The sequence below is a fragment of the Cricetulus griseus genome, chromosome 3 (assembly GCF_003668045.3).
Source record: "Cricetulus griseus strain 17A/GY chromosome 3, alternate assembly CriGri-PICRH-1.0, whole genome shotgun sequence".
NCBI lineage: Eukaryota > Metazoa > Chordata > Mammalia > Rodentia > Cricetidae > Cricetulus > Cricetulus griseus.
In genome coordinates this window covers 167,001,797-167,023,184 of record NC_048596.1, presented here as the reverse complement: position 1 = coordinate 167,023,184, position 21,388 = coordinate 167,001,797, and the positions used below count along the sequence as shown (strand labels likewise).

The 21,388-nt window shown below is 39.9% G+C and overlaps 1 protein-coding gene across 6 annotated transcripts in view; it reads right to left on the bottom strand.

The window, feature by feature from the left end:
• Fto (FTO alpha-ketoglutarate dependent dioxygenase) overlaps positions 1-21,388 on the bottom strand; it is a 359,300-nt gene that overhangs the window by 326,353 nt on the left and 11,559 nt on the right. Inside the window, exon 2 of one of the 6 annotated variants that reach the window (XM_027405589.2) lies at positions 20,584-21,174. The exons of the other annotated variants lie outside the window; for them this stretch is intronic. Within the exon in view, the coding sequence (XP_027261390.2) occupies positions 20,584-20,589 (6 nt within the window). The 5' untranslated portion in view covers positions 20,590-21,174. The remainder of the gene's footprint in view (positions 1-20,583; positions 21,175-21,388) is intronic. 6 annotated transcript variants of the gene reach the window in all.

Here is a 21,388-nt window from a genome sequence, read left to right as displayed (position 1 = left end):
TTAGCTGTGTGCAATTAGTGGCTCTCAGGTTACATCTCAAAAGGTTGCTTCTCCCCCTTTTCTGTCCTCCCTCCCTCCTCCTCCTCCCCTCCCTCTCCCTCCCTCCTCCTCCTCCTCTCCCTCCCTTTTTTCTCCTCTCCTCTCCTCCCCTCCTCTCCCTTCCTTTTCTCTCCCCTTCCCTTCTCTCCTCTCTCCTCTCCTTTCCTCTCCCCTTCTCTCCTCTTCTTCTCCCCCCACCTCCTGCCCTCTTCCTCCTTTGTCTTTTTTGTTAAAGACCTAGTCTTGCTGTTTATTCCTGGCTGACCTAGATCCTCTCTGTGTAGAAAACAGTGGCTCCAAACTCAGAGATCTGCCTGCCTGTGTCTGAGGAATGCTGGAATTAAAGGTGTGTGCTCAGCGTACCTTTTTGTATACAGGGGAAGGTAGGTGGTTTTGGAGATACTTTGATTGTAATCGTAATATTTGGAAGCCGCTTAGGATTCCTCAGGAGTTTAGTAAATTTTTCCCCTTTGTGAATGGGTTTCTGCTGAGATTCTTAGAAACTTGCAGGTGTATGGCTGTAAATGGAGAAGGTCTTAAGCAGATGCCACTTATGCTAGAATTCAGCTCCACTGCTGCTGGAGAGGGCTTCAACCAGATGCTTGGATGGAATCAGTATCCCTGCCCCCATCTGCCCTGTTCTCCCTGCCTTTCTATCCTGCCTCAGATAGTTCTCAAAAGAAGCCTATACTGGGTTAACAGATATATGAAAAATAGTCAGCATCTTGAATCACCAGGAAAATACAAATAAAAACACAATGAGGTGGTACCTCATCCCAGTTTAGACTATTAAAGACAAAAATAAGAAGTTCTGGCTGGCATGTGGAGAAAGGGAAAACCTTATATGTCAGTGGGTGTTAATTAGTGTAGTAATAATGGGACAGTCTGGAGGAGCCTCAGAAATCTAAAAATGGAAGTGTCATGACCCACAAGTCCCACCATTCCCTGTGTACCTAGGGATAAAATCAACATGCAGAAGAAAAACAGCATTTCCTACTTTTAGTTTTTTTTTTTTATTACATGTATTTGTTTATTTTCCATGTGTATGGATGTGTCTGCAGTCATCAGTGTGTGCATATCTGCACACCCATGGAGGACAGACAACAACTTCTAGGAGTTGGTTTTCTCATTCTGTCATGTGGGTCCTGGGATTAAACTCAGGTTGTCAGGCTTGGTGGTGAGTGTCTTTACCTTGGTTTGGGTTTACTGAGGTCAAATAGAAAATGATGGTTTGTTTTTCTTTTTTTCCTAGACCCGTTCTTTTTCCATTTTTTCTTCTATCATGTTTAAAAATTTTTAACATTAACTTTATTTAGTGTATGTGTGTCTGTGGGGTGTTGGCTGTCCTGCCTTATTCCTTTGAGGCAGGATTTCTCACTGAACCTGGGGCTACCCTGGCAATCCTCCCATCTCTGTTCCCGTGGCTCTGGGGTTACAGGTGTGCATGCACTGTCACTTGGGTTTTTACATGCGTGCTGGGATTCAAACCCAGATCCTAATGTGTGTACAGTTGGCACTCTCACCCATTAAGCCATCTTTTCAGCCCATGTTTTACACTTTTAAACATGATTTGTAATAAGAAAAAAACTAGATAGTCATAGTATCAGGTTCTGGATTTTAGTAGTATTTAGTCTCTTCTGTGTGGGATTGACTCCCCTGCTTTCTAAGGAAGCTATTTCAATTGTAGTAATGTCTGATGTCTATTTTGTTCGGTTTTTATAAATCCTCTGTTAGAATCTGAGAGAAACCGACATGGTCTGGTGAAGGATACAGTCCTCCCTTCCCTCCCACCTTCCCTTCCTCCCTCCCTCCCTCTCTATCTCCTTTTTGGTTTTCTGAGACAGGGTTTCTCTGTGTAGCCCTGGCTGTCCTGGAACTTTCTCTGTAGACCAGGTTGGCCTTGAACTCACAGAGACAGGTGGTGGTGGTGTATGCCTTTAATGCCAGCACTTGGGAGGCAGCAACAGGCAGATCTCTGTGAGTTCAAGGCCAGCATGGTCAACTGAGTTTGAGGTTACCCTGGTCTACAGAGAAAGCAAAAGAGGCAATTCTCTAATGTTTCCAAATAACACATTGCACATTGCATACTTGGGTCTGTCTTTCCTTCTGAGCACCTCTCTTTCTCTTTAATAAAATTTCCAATCTCTTTGGTTAAATTTATTTCTTGGTAGGTTTTTCTGTGGTTTTTGCATATCCTTTTTGGGTTTTGCAATATGGAATATGGTATTGAACCCAGAACCACATGCATGCTAGGCAAGTGCTATGCCACAGACCTATACCCTGGCCAGCAAAGCTACTGTGACAGAGATTGTTTGCTTTTTTCAGAGACTTTGTCATTTACTTTTCAAGTACTATCATTTACATAGTTTGAAAATGTCCTCAATTGATTCAAATGAGGGATTGGTTTGTCTTATTGATTGTTGAAAAAAGAACTGTTGGCCAATAGGGGAGCAAGAGAGGTGGGACTAGAAGTCGAGGAGAGTTCTGGGAAATGAAGGGAAGAGAAGTCTTATCATCCAGGCAGGAAGTGACATAGCAGGCAGACTCAGATTATAAGCAGGGACAAGCAAGAAGTCGCCCTCTTCCTTTTCCTCCCCCTCTCTTCTTGGTGGAGTCCCATGTGAACCAGGAAGACAGGACCTTGCCGCAGGCATCCTCAAATAAGATGAGTCTTATAAAATATATAGATTTATCCTTACAAGGGATTAAATTTTAAATGCCTCAACTTGAAGAATTAGTGTGCTTTTCTGTGTGCACAACTTGTAGAATTGTTAACTGATAAGCACCTATGGAGAAGCAGGAAGCCCTGCTCTTACAGGTTCAGTTCCCAGCATCCACATGGCAGCTCACAACCATCTGGAACTCCTGGCTTCTATGGACACCAGACATGCATGCAGGTAACTCATACATGAAGACAAAATTAAAATAAAAAAAGATACTACACTTGATCTAGGACAAGAGGCTCAGAGGCAGGATATCTGTAGAATCATGTGCTACATTTAGTATTGTTGTTATTAGTGTTTGAACTTTTCTTAGTTTTTCTTCAAGACAGTATTCCACACATATAAAACTCTTCCTATCCTGGCTAAAGTAAACTATACAGCTTTAAAGCTCTGGAGGAAATCCTTAGATAATTTTATGTACTTGTAATGTTCTTTATGAGGCATGAGACAAACTTAGGCTCTGTCTGAAACACCTGGTAGGGAAGGCAAAGCCCTGTCATCTCCCTGTAACTTTACTTCAAGGCAGACAGGCAGAACCAAACAATGTGTAGCAAAACCCTGCATTATATCAAACACATCAAAACAGCACAACATTTTCCAAGAGGACCCTGACAGTGACCTCAGAGCCATATAGGTCAATGTATTTTAACTCAGGGGAAAACCCTCCTTCACTAGGGAATGGGTCTTATCGCTCACCCTCTACAAGTAACTGTGTATTTAGTCCACCTTTAGACAAGTCAGACAGGCCAGGCCAGTGAGGCTGCTTGTAAATAAATATATGCTAAATATAAATCAGACTGCAAGACCTGCGATCTTGGTGTTCCACGACGAGATGGGTCCATACTAGGACATGTGTTCAGTATCTCACACAAAGTCAGACTTCTTGTCTCCCTTATTCATTCAGTCCTTGCCCTACTGTAGTGTCACTTATTCCCTTCTTCCCAAAGCATCTCATCAGGAGCCAAAACTGTCAGACATTTCGATGGGTAAACAGAAATCTGCTGGCTATTTTTTTTTTTAATGCCTGTTGTTGTTATGAGAGGTAACAATGTAATCTGCCTCAGGCATCTCTCTCCATCCATGCCAGCAGGTTCTTCTCCTTTTATCAGGAAGGAGAGGGGATCATCACATGTTAGTACATGTTGACACCACAGCTAATAAAAGCAAGATAAGAAGTAGCGGCCTAAAGGTGCCTTAAGCTCTGCTTTCCTAAAAGATACTTCACAGCTGGAGCTGGAGAATGGTATGAGTCACCCACACAGGTCTCAACCAGGGCAGGCAGGAAGGCGGAGTGAGGCACAGAAGGCCAGCAGGCACACCTAGATCAGGAGATCACTACCCAGTGGTGTGAGCTAGCAAGATGGCACCTGTAAACAGACAACAATGAAGTAGAACATTGATCCCTCAAGTGAGCAGTAGACGTATGAACAAGACAATATATTCAGAATCTCAGATTCTAAACATTAGAAGATGCCAAGGCTGGCACTACATGCTTGCAACCCCAGCACATAGGAGGCTGAGGCAGGAGGATCACAAGGCCAATGGCAGCCTGGGCTACATAGCAAAAAACAAAGAGGTAGCAGTAAACTTAAAAAACCTTCTGATCAATAGTTTTCAAATGTTCATGTTTCAAACTATTAATATGAGGGAAACATTACCCAGCATAAATCAAACAGAACACACAGAGATGCTGAGCCATTCTCAGGTGCCCACATGAAGCTGCAGAGCCTGAGGGAGCCCAGGACAGGTGAGCATCACAGAACCACAGCTCACACACCTCTTGAGAAGATGCTTGTTCTCCCAGTCCCTTTAACTTTTCTCTCACTTACCTTATACCCACATATATATATGACTGAACCCCCCTCTGGATCATCCAACCTCAAACTCACTCACAGATGATCTGAATTTACAGAGCAAGCTACCTTGAGACATACACAAACCTTTTCTAAAACATAATCTGGAAATGTGCATCAAGGTCCTTAAAAAATATTACCATCTTTTGCCCCAAGTGGTCTAGGAATTTATCAACTGATTCAATAGAGCATTATCTGAGCTAACAAAATTAGTAAGACAGTTAATTGGTCAATCACAAGGAACTGTTAAATAAAGTATTATATCCATATAGGTCTATTGTGATTTGGCATTAAAATACTTTTAATATAATTAAAAGTGCAAAAGAAAACAAACAACAACAACAACACACACACACACACCAAAAACAAACAAACAAACAAACCATGACAGCACTACATACAATGATCTGATAATAAGGAGACGGATGGATGGATGGATGGATGGATGGATGGATGGATGGATGGACTGATAAATTAACTTAGCAAATGGAAATACCAACTTTGAAAATTGTTTTATCAAAGGCAACTCAACTCACATGTTGGATTTCTTTAAAGTAATGTGAGTGTCTACCTGAGACTAACTTGCTCCCTCAACACTGCCACATCTTGGGAATGGCACAGCCTAAGGGAGAACAGAACACTGTAATGTGCTCTTCAAAACTCCATTATAAACTTGGCTCTAGGTGTTCCTATAGATTCTGTCATAATAGTGACAACTGACTGTTTTGTGCTGGACAATGCAAAATTTGTCAATTGATGAATGAATGACAGAATCTTGCCCCCAAGGAGCTCAGAGACTAGACAAGTAAATGGACAAACAGATCCAGTGACGTAAGGGTGAAGAGAGTCTTGAAAATAAGGATGACAGAGTCAAAGGCATCTCAGATGAAGTAGCTTTTGAGAAAACGATTTTCTAGGTGCTACTGACAAGGTAGGAAGAAAACTGGGGAGCAATATGAACATGCTCTAGAGCAGGAGACCAGAAGGGATGTCTGGTTTCTCATTATCCATTGGCACCCCATTTCTTGGGACCTGTCCCTGCTCTGTGTTCTTTTTTTTTTTTTTTTAAGATTTTATTTATTTATTATGTATACAGTTATCTGCATGCATGCTTCAACACCAGAAGAGGGCACCAGATCTCATTACAGATGGTTGTTAGCCACCATGTGGTTGCTGGGAATTGAACTCAGGACCTCTGAAAGAGCAGTCAGTGCTCTTAACCTCTGAGCCATCTCGCCAGCCCCCTGCTCTGTGTTCTTTCTCCAAAAAAATCATCTTTCAAAAATTAACTCCCATCACACACACACACACACACACACACACACACACACACACACACACACTGTCCTGTTCAGAAGCCATTGGCTGGGGATACTCACTCAGTGGAAGTTGTGTGTGCCTGTGAGTGTGTGACACCCTAACTTCTTGAGTTGAAGGCCACCTGAGGTAAGAAAGAGCCTCTATTGAAATCAAAGATCCTCCCTTGCCCTGAGTCACCATCAAGTTATGGGGCAGGGGCTTCATTTATCCCAAACCAAGAAAATGACACTAAAATAGTAGGAATCCATATGGCTGAGAGTCTGGATTTGAACATGTTGCTCGTGCCAAATCTGTTTGAAATGGCCAACAGTAAGTGACATGCTGACTTTACGTTTTCTGTTTTGTCTTTTAGTAACAGGGAGGATCAAACCTGGGGTGTCCAAAGGGCTATATCACAACCACTACTTTACTATGTTTTTAAGGCTGGCAAAGAAAGTAGCAGAAGGAAAACCACAGCTCAGAGCCTAGGGAAAAGAAAAGAGTCTGACCTCAGCCATCAAATGAAGATGTGAGGTAAAGATGGAAAACAGCAGAACAAAGGCCAGGATGTGGATGAGCAGCATGGCAGAGGAATGTGGTACTCTGTCTTCTCTAACACTTCTGATCCAGGACCCATCTGGCCTCAGGTATTTCTCTGCCAGGAATAACCACACAAATGGCAACTCCTCCTTGACTGCCCTTACAAATCTGCTGTCTGATTACCCTTTGTTTCCTTAATTGCACTTAGGACTACAGTGTGTGCTGGTTTGTCCACTTGTGTATCTCCTGTCTCTGCTCTACAGTATGAAATTCATAGGTGGGTGCTGCTTGTCCAGTTCATGGCTGCTCCCCTCAATTTAGGCCAAGGTCTGGCATATACAATTCAATAAATACTTGCTGAGTGAGTGAGTGAGTGAGTGAGTGAAGGAATGAAGAGAGAAAGGGAGAAAGGGGGAGAGGAGAAGGAAGCAGGCAGGCAACTCAGACTTGTGGTCTCAATGCTTAACACAACTATGGCATTATGAGCAAAAATTGGTTATGTGAAAGAAAGGAAAATGTCAAAACACAAAGATTATGTCTAGCTCTGAAAATGTATTTGCAGGCCAACCCCTGCCTTACGCTATTTAATAAATCTTTTCTACTAACCCTGGATATAAAATTAAAGAATAGAAAAGGGCCAGAGAGTATCTACTGAGGTCTGACAACACTTCATATTTCAGTGCTTAGCAAACCTCTCCATTTTTGCATAGAAGAAAACTGGTGCTGGGGGCTTAAGTGACTTACCCTAGTGACACAGAAGTGGGGAAAGAAAACTAAAACTCTGGCTGTTTGACTTCTAGTCACCATGACACATTGGAGTACCAGGTTTACGCCAGGAGAAGATCCTTAAGCTCTCCTCCAGCTTCTCCACTTCAGGACACCTTTTAGTTCAGAATTTCAAATTTAAAAGAGGAGACAGTTTCCTAATGTGGCTTTTCAGTTCCCAAAGGCCCATGTAGTAGAGTTAGAGGGTAGTGTGCCTGGTATGTTCTGGAACCTTTGAATATCAGAGCCCAGTGAGAGGTCTTTGGGTCACCATGGCTGTATCCTTGGAAAGGATGGTAGGACCCCAACTCCTTTTTCTCCTTGTGTTTGGACCATCAGGTCAGCAGTTGTGTTCTGCCATATGGCCCTTACTAGAATGTGTGTATTGCCTCCAATCAGACCCAAATGCAAGAGAGTCAATCAATCATAGACCAGAAGCTTCAACACTCAAATAAAGCAAGCCTCATCTCTTTTAATCAGGTGGTTGTTTCAGCTTTTGTTAAATGACAGAAAGTTAGCACAGACAGCTTTCCCCACATACTTCCTTTCTCTAAAAACTATATTGCCTAGGACTGACTTCTGAAGGTTTCCCTGTTGATTTATGTCAGTGTGTAGAATGCAGGTCTCTAAACCTGGAGCTCACCAATGTAGCTAGTCTGGTTGTCCAGTAAGCTGTGAGGACCACCTGTTCCTACCCCTCCAGAGCCTTTGTATGTGGGGGCTGGGGATCCAGACTCAGTTCCTCTGCAAGTACCTTACTGACTGAGCCATCTCCCCAGCCTGACCCCTAAAGTTTCTAAGGCTTGCTCACAGTCAGTTCAGTTTCTGATGTTTGAACTCCTCCATGAAAGAAAAGGCCTCAACTGTCATACTAATCATACTCCTTCCAACTCCATCGTTTACTTCAAATTTATCACAGAGATCCCTCCTCTCCTTTTGCAACATTGTATAGCCACCGGAATAAACATGTCATCCTGTGAGCTAACCCAGGAACTTGTGGGCTAGCCTTATATCCTTTACATCCGAAAGCTGGACAACAAGACACAGAGTTTAACTGGCAGAGATGCTTAGATGCTATTTGAAAGTTGGACCACTTGAGAAAACAGTTCACTTCTTGACCACAGCAAGACTCAATCCCTTGGCCTGTTAAAGTTATCTGAATATATTTAGCCAAATAAAAACAAATGGGGGGGGAAGAGAAGGAATAGAAAAAAGAGGAAACTTCTATTTCCTGATTGGAGATAGATTCAGCACTCTTGTTTTTTTTATGCACACTTGAGTGTCCTGTTGACAGCCTTGGAAGTTAAGTAATATGGACTGCTGCACAGAGGTTTCAAACCTTGATGGAAACCAATGGCAGACTCCTTTTGACAGTCAAATAATGACAAGCACGTTGCAGGCCACTGCCCGTCATTCACCAACATCTCCAACCTGCTCCAACTGCTGCTCATCGACTAAGTGAAGGGTCAGAGGTTAAGCTCCAAGAAGCCAGCAATGAAGGGCAACTGTCATGCACCACTGCCTATCGTGAAGCAGCAAGGAGTGGCTGTCTCCTCTGGAACATGCAAAGTGTTCTCATTCTGTCCAGGCAGAGACACATCTGAAGGTCCTAAATGAGACCATTGCCAATTCATGAAGCTCCAAACTGACAGCATGCCATTCAAGCTGTCTCAAATTTGATTTTTTTTTCCTATTTCAAATCACAAATGCATGCAAAGTATACAGTTAAGCATGACTCTTCAGCCATGGTTTTAAGCAGGCTTTGCTTTTCGACACATACAGAGCCTCAGACACATGCACTTTCTCAGATCCTAAAAGAGAAAAAGAAAATGCAAAATTCTTCCTTAAGGAATTTCTAATAACATATGCAATTCAAAAAGGAACAATTAATGAAAAAAGAAGCCGTGAATTTAAAAGAAAGCAAGGAGAGGTATATGGAAGAGTTTGCAGGGAGGACAGGAAAAAGGGACATGATGTAATTATAATCTCAAAAAATGAAAGACACAAAACTTACATATTCATTTTTTAAGAAAAACCTCATAGGGGTTTCTATGAATGGAAATCTTCAAAGGGACTCATTTTTTTCCACATCACCCCAGTACCAGGAGAATTGACCATATTTACTGAAGTGGTTTACTTTTATGTACTGTAGTTCACAAGCACACCTCATAGTCATTGAAAGCCTGTTTATACAAACTAGAGTTCACAAAGGGTTCCGAGGGCAGCACATGACAAAAGCACATTCTTGCACACCTGTAAGTACAGGTTGTTACTGTTTGCTATGCAGTGGAGTTATGTGACCTCAAGTCACATGTGAAGTGCTAACGTATACTTGAAAAGTGGATGATTCCCTTATTCAGAAGCCATTTGACAGTCACCAAAGAAACGGGCAAGAGTCCACAATTAAGTTGAACAGATCTGCTTACATCCTTTTCATCAACAATATCACTTATAACCACAAAAAGAGCCCTAAGTAGCCCATATCAGACAGTCTTTGGTGGTAGAAACTGAAAAGGGATCATAGGTAAAGACTTTGGTCTACACATGCTGCACACTACAGTTAACTCTTTAATCCTCATTGCTAGCACCACCCCTCCTGAAGTAAGCCTGAAGAAAGATATCATAATCTGTAAGGAACAAGCCAACACTCCCCATTATTAAACCCCATATTCACTGCCCTATTTTCTAACAACAAGAGCATGGCTAGTTTATTGGGTACTGCAGACAGCCTGATGTAATTGATGTAGGAATAATGTATGACCATATAGCAACTTTTACTCAGGAAAAAAGAAACAAATTATAAAGCCACATTATTTATTATATGTAGTATTGATAAATAAAAATATTCCAAGCCACAAGCACACATTCAAATACTATCCACATGGCTGCTTTAAAAAAATTGTTATTCAGAAAAAAAATCTACTCAACCAGCATGGGGGTACATATCTGTGATCCCAGAACTCAGGAGGCAGCAGCAGGTGAACCTTTGTAAGTTCAAGGCTGGCTTGGTCTACATAACAAGCTCTGGCTAGCCAGAGCTACATGGTGAGTGAAATAAGTGAACATTCTATAATACAGAGACTTGATAAGGAGGCCAAGATGAAATTTGTATTATTTTCCCAGAGGGAGTTACAAGTGTATATATACTCATATACAAAAACTGAATCAGAGGAGGGAGTGTCTTCCCCAAATTTATATATTCTAGACCTAGGTGAGGAACTTTCAAGTTTAATATAAACTGACATAAGACAAACAAAAGAAAGTATTCCTGCAGACTCGTAGTCAACTAATAGCACTCATATTCCTGAGGAATACAATGAAACTTTAAAACAGGATGATAAATGGGTCTAAGACACTTAATAAGCAACAAAAATGGGCCACCATTTTAAGAGAGAAAAGATTCCTGAGAAGATCCTAAGGAAAATTTTAGGTGGATAAACTCAATGTTCAAACTTTTACACTGTCAGTAAGGTCTAGAAACAGCAGGTGCAATATTGAACCACTTCCAGCCCCAGACCCCAAAGCCAAAAGGAATTCCTTGCCTGGCCTTCCAGCTCTTTGACCTTACATAAAGGGGTCAGCAATCCATCCTGTCATGAATGACATGAAAGGGAGAAACTGACCAGACCTAAGACCATGGTCATAAAATCTGGTTTGTTTCCCATGCCAAAGATCATACTGGGGAGGAGGGATACAACTGGGAAAAGCAAAGCCAGCACTCGGTGCTGAGCTTGATAAAAACCATGCACAACAGTTGTTCATGACATTCAGGAGAAAGGACATTCAGGACATTCAGGACATTCTTGACATATGGTCTCTCTAACCAAGGACAAAGTAGATACTCAAAAAATATCTGGGGAATGAATCAGCATGTGGCTTCCTCAATCTTCAGTATCAAGTATTCAACTGAGATAATGGAATGAATCAGACATTTGAATTAGACATTTGAGTCACACCCTCCAATGATCCCAGACAACTGCTATGTTTCACTTTCCACATCCCAATTCAATGTTACTGTCTATGAAGTTGTTTTTTATCTGAATATCTGATTCACTGAATGTAAAATAAGAAAAGTCAGAGGACTCAGCAACATTCAGAAGTAGGCAAATTGGGGACTCCAGCCACTTTTGTGCTCCAGAGATAGGGGGGAAAGGCAAGAACTCCCACAAATGAGATGAGGAAGAAAATAAGGTCTCAATCTCATAACCTGGCATTTGTTTCCAGAGCTGTCAGGATACAAGAGTGCCATCAGAATTGGACCAAGTTATTCTCCGTTTTCTTCCAATGTGCCTTTTGTTCTGTCCTCAGTGACATGGTGGCAAAGACATTTCATTGTCTGGGGACTTCTTTTTATCTTTTTTTTGTAAACGAAAGCAAAAGCCTTTATGCTACAGTTTAATAGCTCTAGAAACATGGCTGCATTCTTCTTGTTGGGATGGAGAGGAAAGCCAAAGGAGGATACCGCTCTTGTCTATATCGCATCCAGAAGATAGGATGCTTCACAGAAGTGCCTAAGTGCTTTGAGATGATTGGTCAGAAACAGGAACTAGCCCACGCAGGCGCCCTCCTTCCTCCTTTCATCTGAACAAAGCCAAACATTCTCATTTTACCATATTCACTGTACGTGGAACTGTTCAGTGGAAGGAGTACCAGTTGCCTCCGGGTCATGAAATAATACTAAAAACTTGATAATCATTCATTGATTTAGTTTTCAGCATACTATATCATTTGAATCCAATGGGAGCATAAAGAGCTATTTGTGAGGTCAACCCCGGTACAGACAGATGCTGACATGCTATTGATGGCAAGGTGGAAAGAAATTGCTAAATACAGCAGATCAATACCTCGTTTCACTGTTACAGCCTTCTGCAGACATAAAATATATATCTTTACAGCTACAAAAATAATAATAATGAAAGTGTGAGATAAATGCTTCCCTCAAGGTAAACTATTTGATTAGCTAAGGGCAAAGGTGACAGCAGCAGTTACACTAAAGTAACTTTATAGTCTTAAATAAAAATAGGAAGAAGAGCCGCAGATGAAATGGCAAAATGAATCGGGACATTCAGTGGTTCAGATATAACTCTTAGGAAACAGTGATAGATAAAGGGCCTCCAAAATCTAAGGTTTCCCTGTAGCTTATAAGTACTTACCTGAGACCTACTACTCTCCTATATGACTTTATACAAAAAAAATTTTCTAATCAAGTATTCTTTATTGTTGATGGAGAACACATTGGGAACTACAGTTAAACAAATGTTCTTTGAAGTAAAGATCCCACGCAAGCAAAAAACAAAAACAAAAACAAAAAAACCTCAACTTCTAACCCATATATTTCTATTTGAAAGAAAACTGTTGAAGACAATCATTTTAGCACATTTCTAGACACATACACACATTTGTAACATGGCCAGGAGATCTCATTATCTCCCTATGGAAAAGGCAATTGCATCTAAAAATCTAATAGGTATGCGGCTGGAGAGATGGCTCAGTCAGTAAAGTGCCGGCACCCAAACATAAGGATCTGAATTCAGATCCCAGCACCTACAGAAAAAGCTGAGAATAGGACTGCCCATCTGCAATCCCAGTTCTTGGGGCAGAGACAGGAGGGTGCCTAAGGTCTGCTTTGACCTTTCAGTATGATAAAATGGTGCACTTTAAGTTCCATTGACACCCTGCCTCAAATAAAAATATAAGAAAAGTAAACATAAATTGAGGAAAATACTGGATGAGAATTCTGTCCTGCAGGCATGCGCATGCACGCGTACATACATACATACATACACACACACACACACACACACACACACACACACACACCAATGGGCACAAGAAATAATTTGGCTGAATGACAAGACATAGGGTATCTACCATACATAGGAAGTGCACAATACATACTTCACTACTGGTAGCATACATTTTGACACAAGAAGGAAAAAAGGAGGAGGGAGGGAGAAAGAGGAGGGAGGGAGGGAGGGAGGGAGGAAGGAAGGAAGGAGGCATTTAGGAAAATTGCTGAAGGATTTGAGAGTCTAAGACAGTATCACCAAGTTCACTTTTGGTAAAACTCTAAACTCAGAGCTAAACAACCTAGAAGAATTCACAATGTGTTGTATGATATCTTTAAAAAGCAGTCTAAAGAGTAATTATCACTGCTTTCAAAAGATTATAGCTACTATGTTAGTTAGCTTAACCTGAACAACCTAAGGGAAGAACTATTTATTTTGGATCACAGTGTTGGAGGTATCAGTACACAGACAGCCCTTGGTTCCATGGGTTCTGGAACCCTGGTGAGGCAGGAATATGTGGCAGAGGCTATTCACCCTAACACAGACAAGAAGCAAAGAGAAAAAAGACAGTCCCTAAGAACACACCCTCAATGGCACATTTCCTCCTGAAGTTACTAGAACATTCCAAAGTAGCACTGTCAGCTAGGACCAAGTACATTATCCTTCAGATAGACACTTTATATCCAACCCATATCACCTACCCTACTTTTCCGACTGCAATGAATGGGTTTACTGGAGAAAGAAGATACTGAACATGCACACACATGCACACACACAACATACACACCACCACCACCCACCCACCCATCCACCCAAAGTCATAGTGCTAAAATATCAGTGAATATCAAAATACTCCTATGAAGAATATTCTAAAGGAGAATGTTAAATATTTACACTGCAGAAATACTACATTTGGGAGTTCCTCTACAATTTTTAAACAACCTATTTATCTAAAATAAACTTACTTAGAGGATACTGAATTTCCCAAAGCCATGGGAAATCTATAACTACCATTCCTCCACAGCAACAACTAAATAAATTAAAAGTACAAGTGAGAATCAGTACAAAAGAAACACCAACGTAATATAAAGAAATAGTCCTTCAAAGAAAAGTAAAATATAAAATTGTTGTCTACAAATTCCAAATATGGAAAACAATTATCTGTTGCACATTTTTTAACCATATGATATCTCCAGCTGTCTGCAGAGGACTGAGATGGCCACTAAGGTCTGTGTCCAAAGGCTGTGCCCAGGCATGCACCAACCTATGCTAATGCTGTCAATCTCAAACACCCTAAGTAGGCTAGAAGCAGCACAGGTGGGGACAGGTTCACTCAGCAACAGGCATCTGAAAAGTGGGTCTTAGGGAAAAATCTCATTCAAGGAAGTATGCATTGTATGTCAGCAGACATGAGATGTTTTAGTAGTTTCTGCCCTTTAGAACTCAATAATCCCTACATGACAGCAGAAGAGAGAGGTAGGCAAGGCAAGAATACCAAAAGCCCTCAACTTTAAATCCTTTATTTTTCATTTTTTTTAATTTTTATTTTATGTGTTTGGGTATTTTACCTATGTGTAAGTCTATGCACCCTGTGTGTGCAAAGCCTGCAGAGGACAGAAGGCAATATCAGATACCTGGGACTGGAGTTATAGATGGTTGTGAGTCACCATGTGGGTGCTGGGAATTGAACCCAGGTCCTCTGGGAAAGCACACATGTTCTTAACTATTGAGCCATCTCTCCAACCCCTTAAATCTTCTTTGTTGTTCTTTCTTTCTTTCTTTTCCTTTTTCTTTCTTTCTTACACTAGGGTTTTATGTATGCCAAACATAGCGGTAAGACTGAGCTATACCCTAGCCCCTTTAATCACATGTGTGTCTATAAAACATTGTTTGGTTCAAAGTTCTTTCACATTTAGTATCTCTCTGACACATAAAGCATCAGAGACACTGAGGAATTTGTGTACAGTACTATATTGTTAGTACTATTTAAAAAGAGCAGCCCTCAACCACTGCTGGAGAACAAAAATAAATTCCAGGCTTGGGAACCAGGAATAGAACACTTTTAAACACAGTGGATATGTGGGTTTGATCCCCAGAAAGAAAAAATAAATAAATAAAATAAAATTTAGCCTAAGAGAAACAAAACCATTATAGTACTGAGTGATAACTACTGAGAGGTAACAGTACTAGGTAATAAGTGTTACAAAAACATGTAGAAATTGCTCCAGGAACACAAAAGAAAAAATTATTTTAAAATTTTAAATTTTTGAAATGCTTTCCATCTAAACAAAAAGAATTAAAAAACTGAAGTGTTCATTTCAAGAATTTAATAAAGGTAAATGAAGAATAAAGGAACTAATAAAATAAATGGGGAAAAAATCAATGAGTGTAAAGATTTTTGAGGATGAATTTAAAGAAATGAAGCAGGCAGAGCACCAACAAATATGACCCATTTTTTTTAAGCTTACTATATGTGAAAGAGTTTTTTGCCTGCATGTATATATATGAACTCATAAGTGCCTGTTGTCCATAGATGCCAGAAAAGGGCATTAGATGGCCCAGAATTGGAGATACAGATGGTTGTGGGTGCCAAAAACCGAACCCAGGTCCTCTGTAAATGCACCAAATGTTGTTAATCCTCTAGCTATCTCTCAGGTACTGCAGGTCACTTTAAAAGCGAAGACTTAAATATAGACTGTTCTAATTTTAAAAGCTATAAAAAGTAGAGTGTGAGTTGTTTTTTTTAATTGTAAAGCAAAATGCAATTCTAAAGAGGAGAATAAGCTCAATGCCATATCAAAATTATTTCTTTTATGTATATAGGGTTTTGCCTGCATATATGTTCGTGTTTGGGCACCACATGTATGCCTGGTGCCCACGGAAGCCAGAAAAGGGTGCCAAATCCACTGGATCTGAAGTTACAGACACTTGAGAGCTTCCATGTGGCTGCTGGAAATTGAACCTAGGACCTCCTGAAGAGGAGCCAGTGCTCTTAACTGCTGAGTCATCTCTCCAGCCTCTCATGCAATAAATTTGGAAACCTTCATTTCTGAAAAAACAAAAAAAGTAACAACTAAAGTATGCTCATGAAGATGAAGACTAAACAGACAGGGACAGGGATATCCAAGTGGCAAAGCACTGAGTAAATACATACAGGGCTCTGGATTTGACCAACATACAGTGAAATCAACTTAAATAGTCACAACTATGGAAGACACAGAGACATCATCAAAAAGAACCATCCACAACAGTACATAAAAAGTTGAAGTTAATCTAAACATATAAGAACAAATAGTGTCGTACATTAAAAATGGCTCCAAGGCAGAGGAGGGAAGCATTACCATTCATTTCATATTAGCATAATATGGTATCCAAATTAAATGAACAAAGCTAAAAAAGGAATGTTTCTCAGTATTGTCATACTGCCAGCTGCTAAGTTATCCCATCAGCAAAAACAGCTCTATGGTGTTTCACTAACAATGGTCTGAGCTGTGACTACACTGTGCATGCCAAATACAGCACACTCACTGACTGTCAGACAAACCCCAGGGGAACCACCCTCAGCTTCTAAATTAATCGCCACTACAGACCCATTTTACTGTCCTAATTGAAATAGCATAAAGTTGGATTCAGCAGTGTGTTAATGGACAAAGTAGGATTTTTCTATAGTGTCACTTCTAGAAGTCCTATAAAAACTTAGTCTACCCATAAAAATGAAGACATTATCGAGTGAAAAAATAGCAAAAATTTCAATAAAAATCAAATGTCAATCCTTCAAAACAGTTAAAGAATCACAGATTACTGCCAAGTGCTATTGTTATACTTCACATTGGAACTCCAAACTGCCGCCACTAGTGGCATGACCGTCCATTGCTGCTACCACCACTGAGAGTTCTAAAACTGGAGGAGGAGGGGAAACATTATCAAAAGGAGGAAAACAACAGTGTATTCACAAAAGACATTATCTACCACAATATACCTTAAAAAACAGAAAATTAACCAAAAATTTTAAAGTAAGAATGCAGTCTGTCCTGAAGTCAACGCCATCTTTTATATCAGTCAAAAGATATAACTTTAAAATAACCCATTTATAATAGGAAGCAAAACAAAAAATCCCCACAATAACCAAAAATGTAAATAACCAATAATAAACCCAAAAGACAATAATATAATAACTAAAATTACTGAACTTTCTAAAAATTATAGAAATACATTTAGACAGGTAACATTGTTGAATGAGAAAAATTGTAATAGCTCAGTTCTTTACTAATTTATATATTTACTATAATAGCAACCAAACTGCCAAAGAATTTGTGGGACACATGGGGACCCTTGAAAAATATTTTAAAGTTTATCAGGGGGAAAAAAAAGTTGCCAAACATACAAGAAAAGATCCAAGGAAAATTTGAAAACAGAATAAGTATGTGTCTTAATACTTCCAGATATTAAAAGGAACCATAAAGTTATAGCAATTAAAATAGTATGTTTATCATAGCACAACAAAGTAAAATAAAAAGCTCAGGTGAACATTTGGAGATACAGATGTACCTGGAAGAGTGGTAAGGCAGAGGGTATAACTGGTTAACCTCTTGAGAGGACCACATAACTAACAAATGACAAGTTCCTAAAATCAGGAAGAAAAGACAAAAAGCACCACAGCAAATGAACTAAGGCTATGGGAGTCATCAAAGCTCAAAGAACTGTCTGGCCAATAAACAGGCCAGGAAGAAGTCCTTCAAGGACAATGACTAAGAAAATACAAGTTTTCTCCACAACCAGCAGCTGCTGCTTCTCCCTGTAGCTGGGTGGTATTTTCACTTTAAGACAATTCCCAGAGTTTGAAAGAATGTACCAAAAAGCATTTTGTTGTATTTTTTAAAATAAGAAACTGTCATCCCCTTTCTGGCATCAAACAGATGCCCTGAACCAAAGCTCTTGACAAACACTGTCCACACAGGTCACCTTCTTTCCATTTGCCTTAGGGGAAAATCCACAGTTGTGTAGGGATTTATGTACCAGTATGTTCACTAAACAATGAACTAAAACAGAAGGAAAAAATATATACATGAAGAAATAACTTATCATTGTAATGATATGAAAAATATTCACAATATATTGGATACTGGTGAGAAAAATGGGGTACAAAATACATACCATATGATTCCAACTTTTGTTTAAAGTGTTTTTATAAGTGAAGATCATAAATACATTCTGAGTGTTTAAAATATATGAAAACTTAAATTATAAATATATTTTAAACAAAAGGAACAAACTATGCGTATTGTACATAATAAGCACCAAAATAATAATATAAACAAAACAAAAACTAACAGTGGTCATCTCTAGAGGACTACGGGGAATTCTTACTCTGAAACTAAAAAAATAAAATAAAAAATAAAAAAATTGTTTCTCTAAAACATTACTACAATCAGAAAAAAATATTCTAAGCAATGAATGTTTCATCATCTCATACCACATGGAGTACAGTTATAACACTAACAGATCCAACTTTCATGATTCACATGTGAAAATTAATTTCATTACAGTCACACAGAAGGTAGTGGCAGCTCTTCACTATCCTAAATGCTTTCACACTTCAAATCCCTCTATCTTCACCACCATCTATTATCGCCCCATTTCAGAGATGATGAGTGAAGATTATGTTATTTGCCCACCATCATTCATCTAGCAAGTATCAAGGAAGAAGAAAGAGGTGAAGGAACACAACAAAGCAGTCTGGATCCCAAATCTGTGAATCCGTGCTCTGAACTACTACAGGCCATAGCCTCTCCAAGGAAGCTACCCTCTAAAACTGAAGGACTCATTCACAATGCAAACACCAGGGCAGAAGCAATACAGGAAGTACAATTCTCTTAAAGCAGTCTCCTAATGAAACGCTATACATATCCAAAAACGTGATCACTGATCAAAACATTTTTGGAAACCCTTTTTTACTGTCCCCAGAACACAATAAACATGTCTCCTCTGAAAACTAATCCGAACAGCTACAAGTCATTCTTAATCAAAGCTTAAGATGATTACACAAACAGCAGATTTCTGCTGTTTGACAGGCAGCAACCCTGTCAGGCTGATTTTACTGCATAGCCTGTGCTCACTCCCCAAACTACATTCATGGTGGGTTTACCATATGCACTGTAGTCATTGTTTGCTTACATGCAAAGCTTCTACTGTACTGAGGTCATCAATGGCAAAGACTACACTTCATTTGTTCTTGATTCTCCAGCCCGACATATGTCCTGGCTCACAAAGAGAACCAATTAAGTATCACTGAAAGTACACTACTGAACATGCCACACAAATGCTTGAGTAATGACACCACAGTAAAGAAAAATACTGTCAAGCGACTATCTGATTCTATAAACAAATATGCATGCAAGGCCTGTGGAAAAGGAGTATAATAAAAATGGAAAAGTTATGGATAGTGTCCAAGTTTCTAAATAGTAAGGAAGACAGAAATCAGCTTTTAACGGATCTTATAATTTCTAGCTATCGTCATTTTCTTTTTTTTTTTTTCCTGCTATCATCATTTCTTACAAATCATGGGTGTGGAGATGCAATAGTGAATATACCTCATTGTCTAAAACAAAATCTCCTGAACCAAGGATGCAGAAATAACCATAAATGTTCTCAGACAACAACACAAAAATCACATCTGCTAAACAGAAGACACGGGGATGCATCCATACAGAGCACAGCCTGGTGCCTGAAATATAAATCAAAGAACCTTCCACCCCTGGTACTTATTGACATTTGCTACCTGCAAATTTCTAATATGTGCAAGATGGCTCTGTTTTTATTTACAGCACAAACCACAGACTGAATGTAAAACAAGATGCTTAATAAATCCAGAGGACCATAAAACACAGCATAACTCAGATGGCAAGGCAGACACTCACTCCTTAATTAAGTGGGTGATGTTCTGCTTAAAACAAAAAGACAACCCAGGGCTACGGCTTAGATTAAGCACTCAGTGTTTCGAGGGCAGCACCAGTCATTTTCAAGGCAAAGGCTTTAAATCATGAAAACTAAACCATCTAATAGTCCATATTCAATAGCAAGTAGACAGTCAGGACACAGGCTGATTGGGATTAACACATTTTCAGTTATAACAAGTAATTTTACAGAGGATTAGGATCTTGATGGTCTGATCAATATGAAGCACTGCTGCTATTACAGATGAGGAGAAATTGCCCCTCTGGTAATAAAGTGCCCGTGTCTTTGCTCTCCTTCATTTGCTCAGTCCATTACTGTAATGGCTCCAGCATTAACAGCTGGGACAATTTAAGCAGCAGGGGCCTGCTGAATTTAAAAGCCAGCAACAGTGGCCCTCACCCAATCCTCCTGTCTGCCTATGTAGTTCCTCTGCCTGGCTGGGCTTGCCACAGGAGGATCATGTTTTATGAGAACAATGACTATTATTTCTCAATTATTGTCTCATTAATAGTGCTACCAGCCAATAATGTGACTAAAACAAAAACTACTTGCTGTATATTAACTGCTGATTTAGCCAAAGCAAAAAAAAAAAAAAGAAAGAAAGAAAGACACACTATTTACCTGCATGTCAAGATTGACATGACAACAGGCTAAGTGTCCTCAGAAACTGTAATGTTTGCATTTGTTGGCCCGATGCTCTGAATGTTCGTGCTGACGGAGGAAAAATTCATCAACAGAATTTTCTATCTCTGTTTTCAGAAAACAGTGAGCTGACAGACTTCTGCACATGGAAAAGAAAATCCTCATTAACACAGCCCTGGGTTGTGTTCAGCACAGTGAGTTGAGGTGGCAACATCAGTCCATTTCCTATTATTACTGGAGAAACATGGGCCCTGGAGGCTCACCCTTGAGTGATCCAGTCACTAAGTGACGGTGCCATAGGGCAGACTTGGGGCTGGTGAAGAAATCACAGCTCTGACGTTTCTGATCACAAACAGTTATGAACACACTGACTGACTCACTCGGACCATATGCAACCTGATAAGGTGCTCCAAACAAGTTCCTACTTTATTGCCACCAGCTATGAAGGCCTCAACTGTCCTTTATTTGCAGAGCAGTTCTTCAACAAAACAGAAGGCATGGTCTCTTTACAAGCAGATCAGTTCCAAAACTACACAGCAAACAGATGCACAGCATACCAACAGGCCAAGTCTAGGGTATAAAGAAAAATGCAAGTTAAACTGGTAGCCTCAGAGACTAGAAAGGTGATTAGCAGGGACTAGTAGGGAAAGAGGACAAAAGAGTTTTTATCTGAGAACAGTGAATACAACAGGTCTGCTGCACAGCACTGTGCACAGCAACATTTAAAATATGGCATGATGTGCTTAAAAATGTGCTCCAAGGACAGGTCTCACGTTAAAGGTTT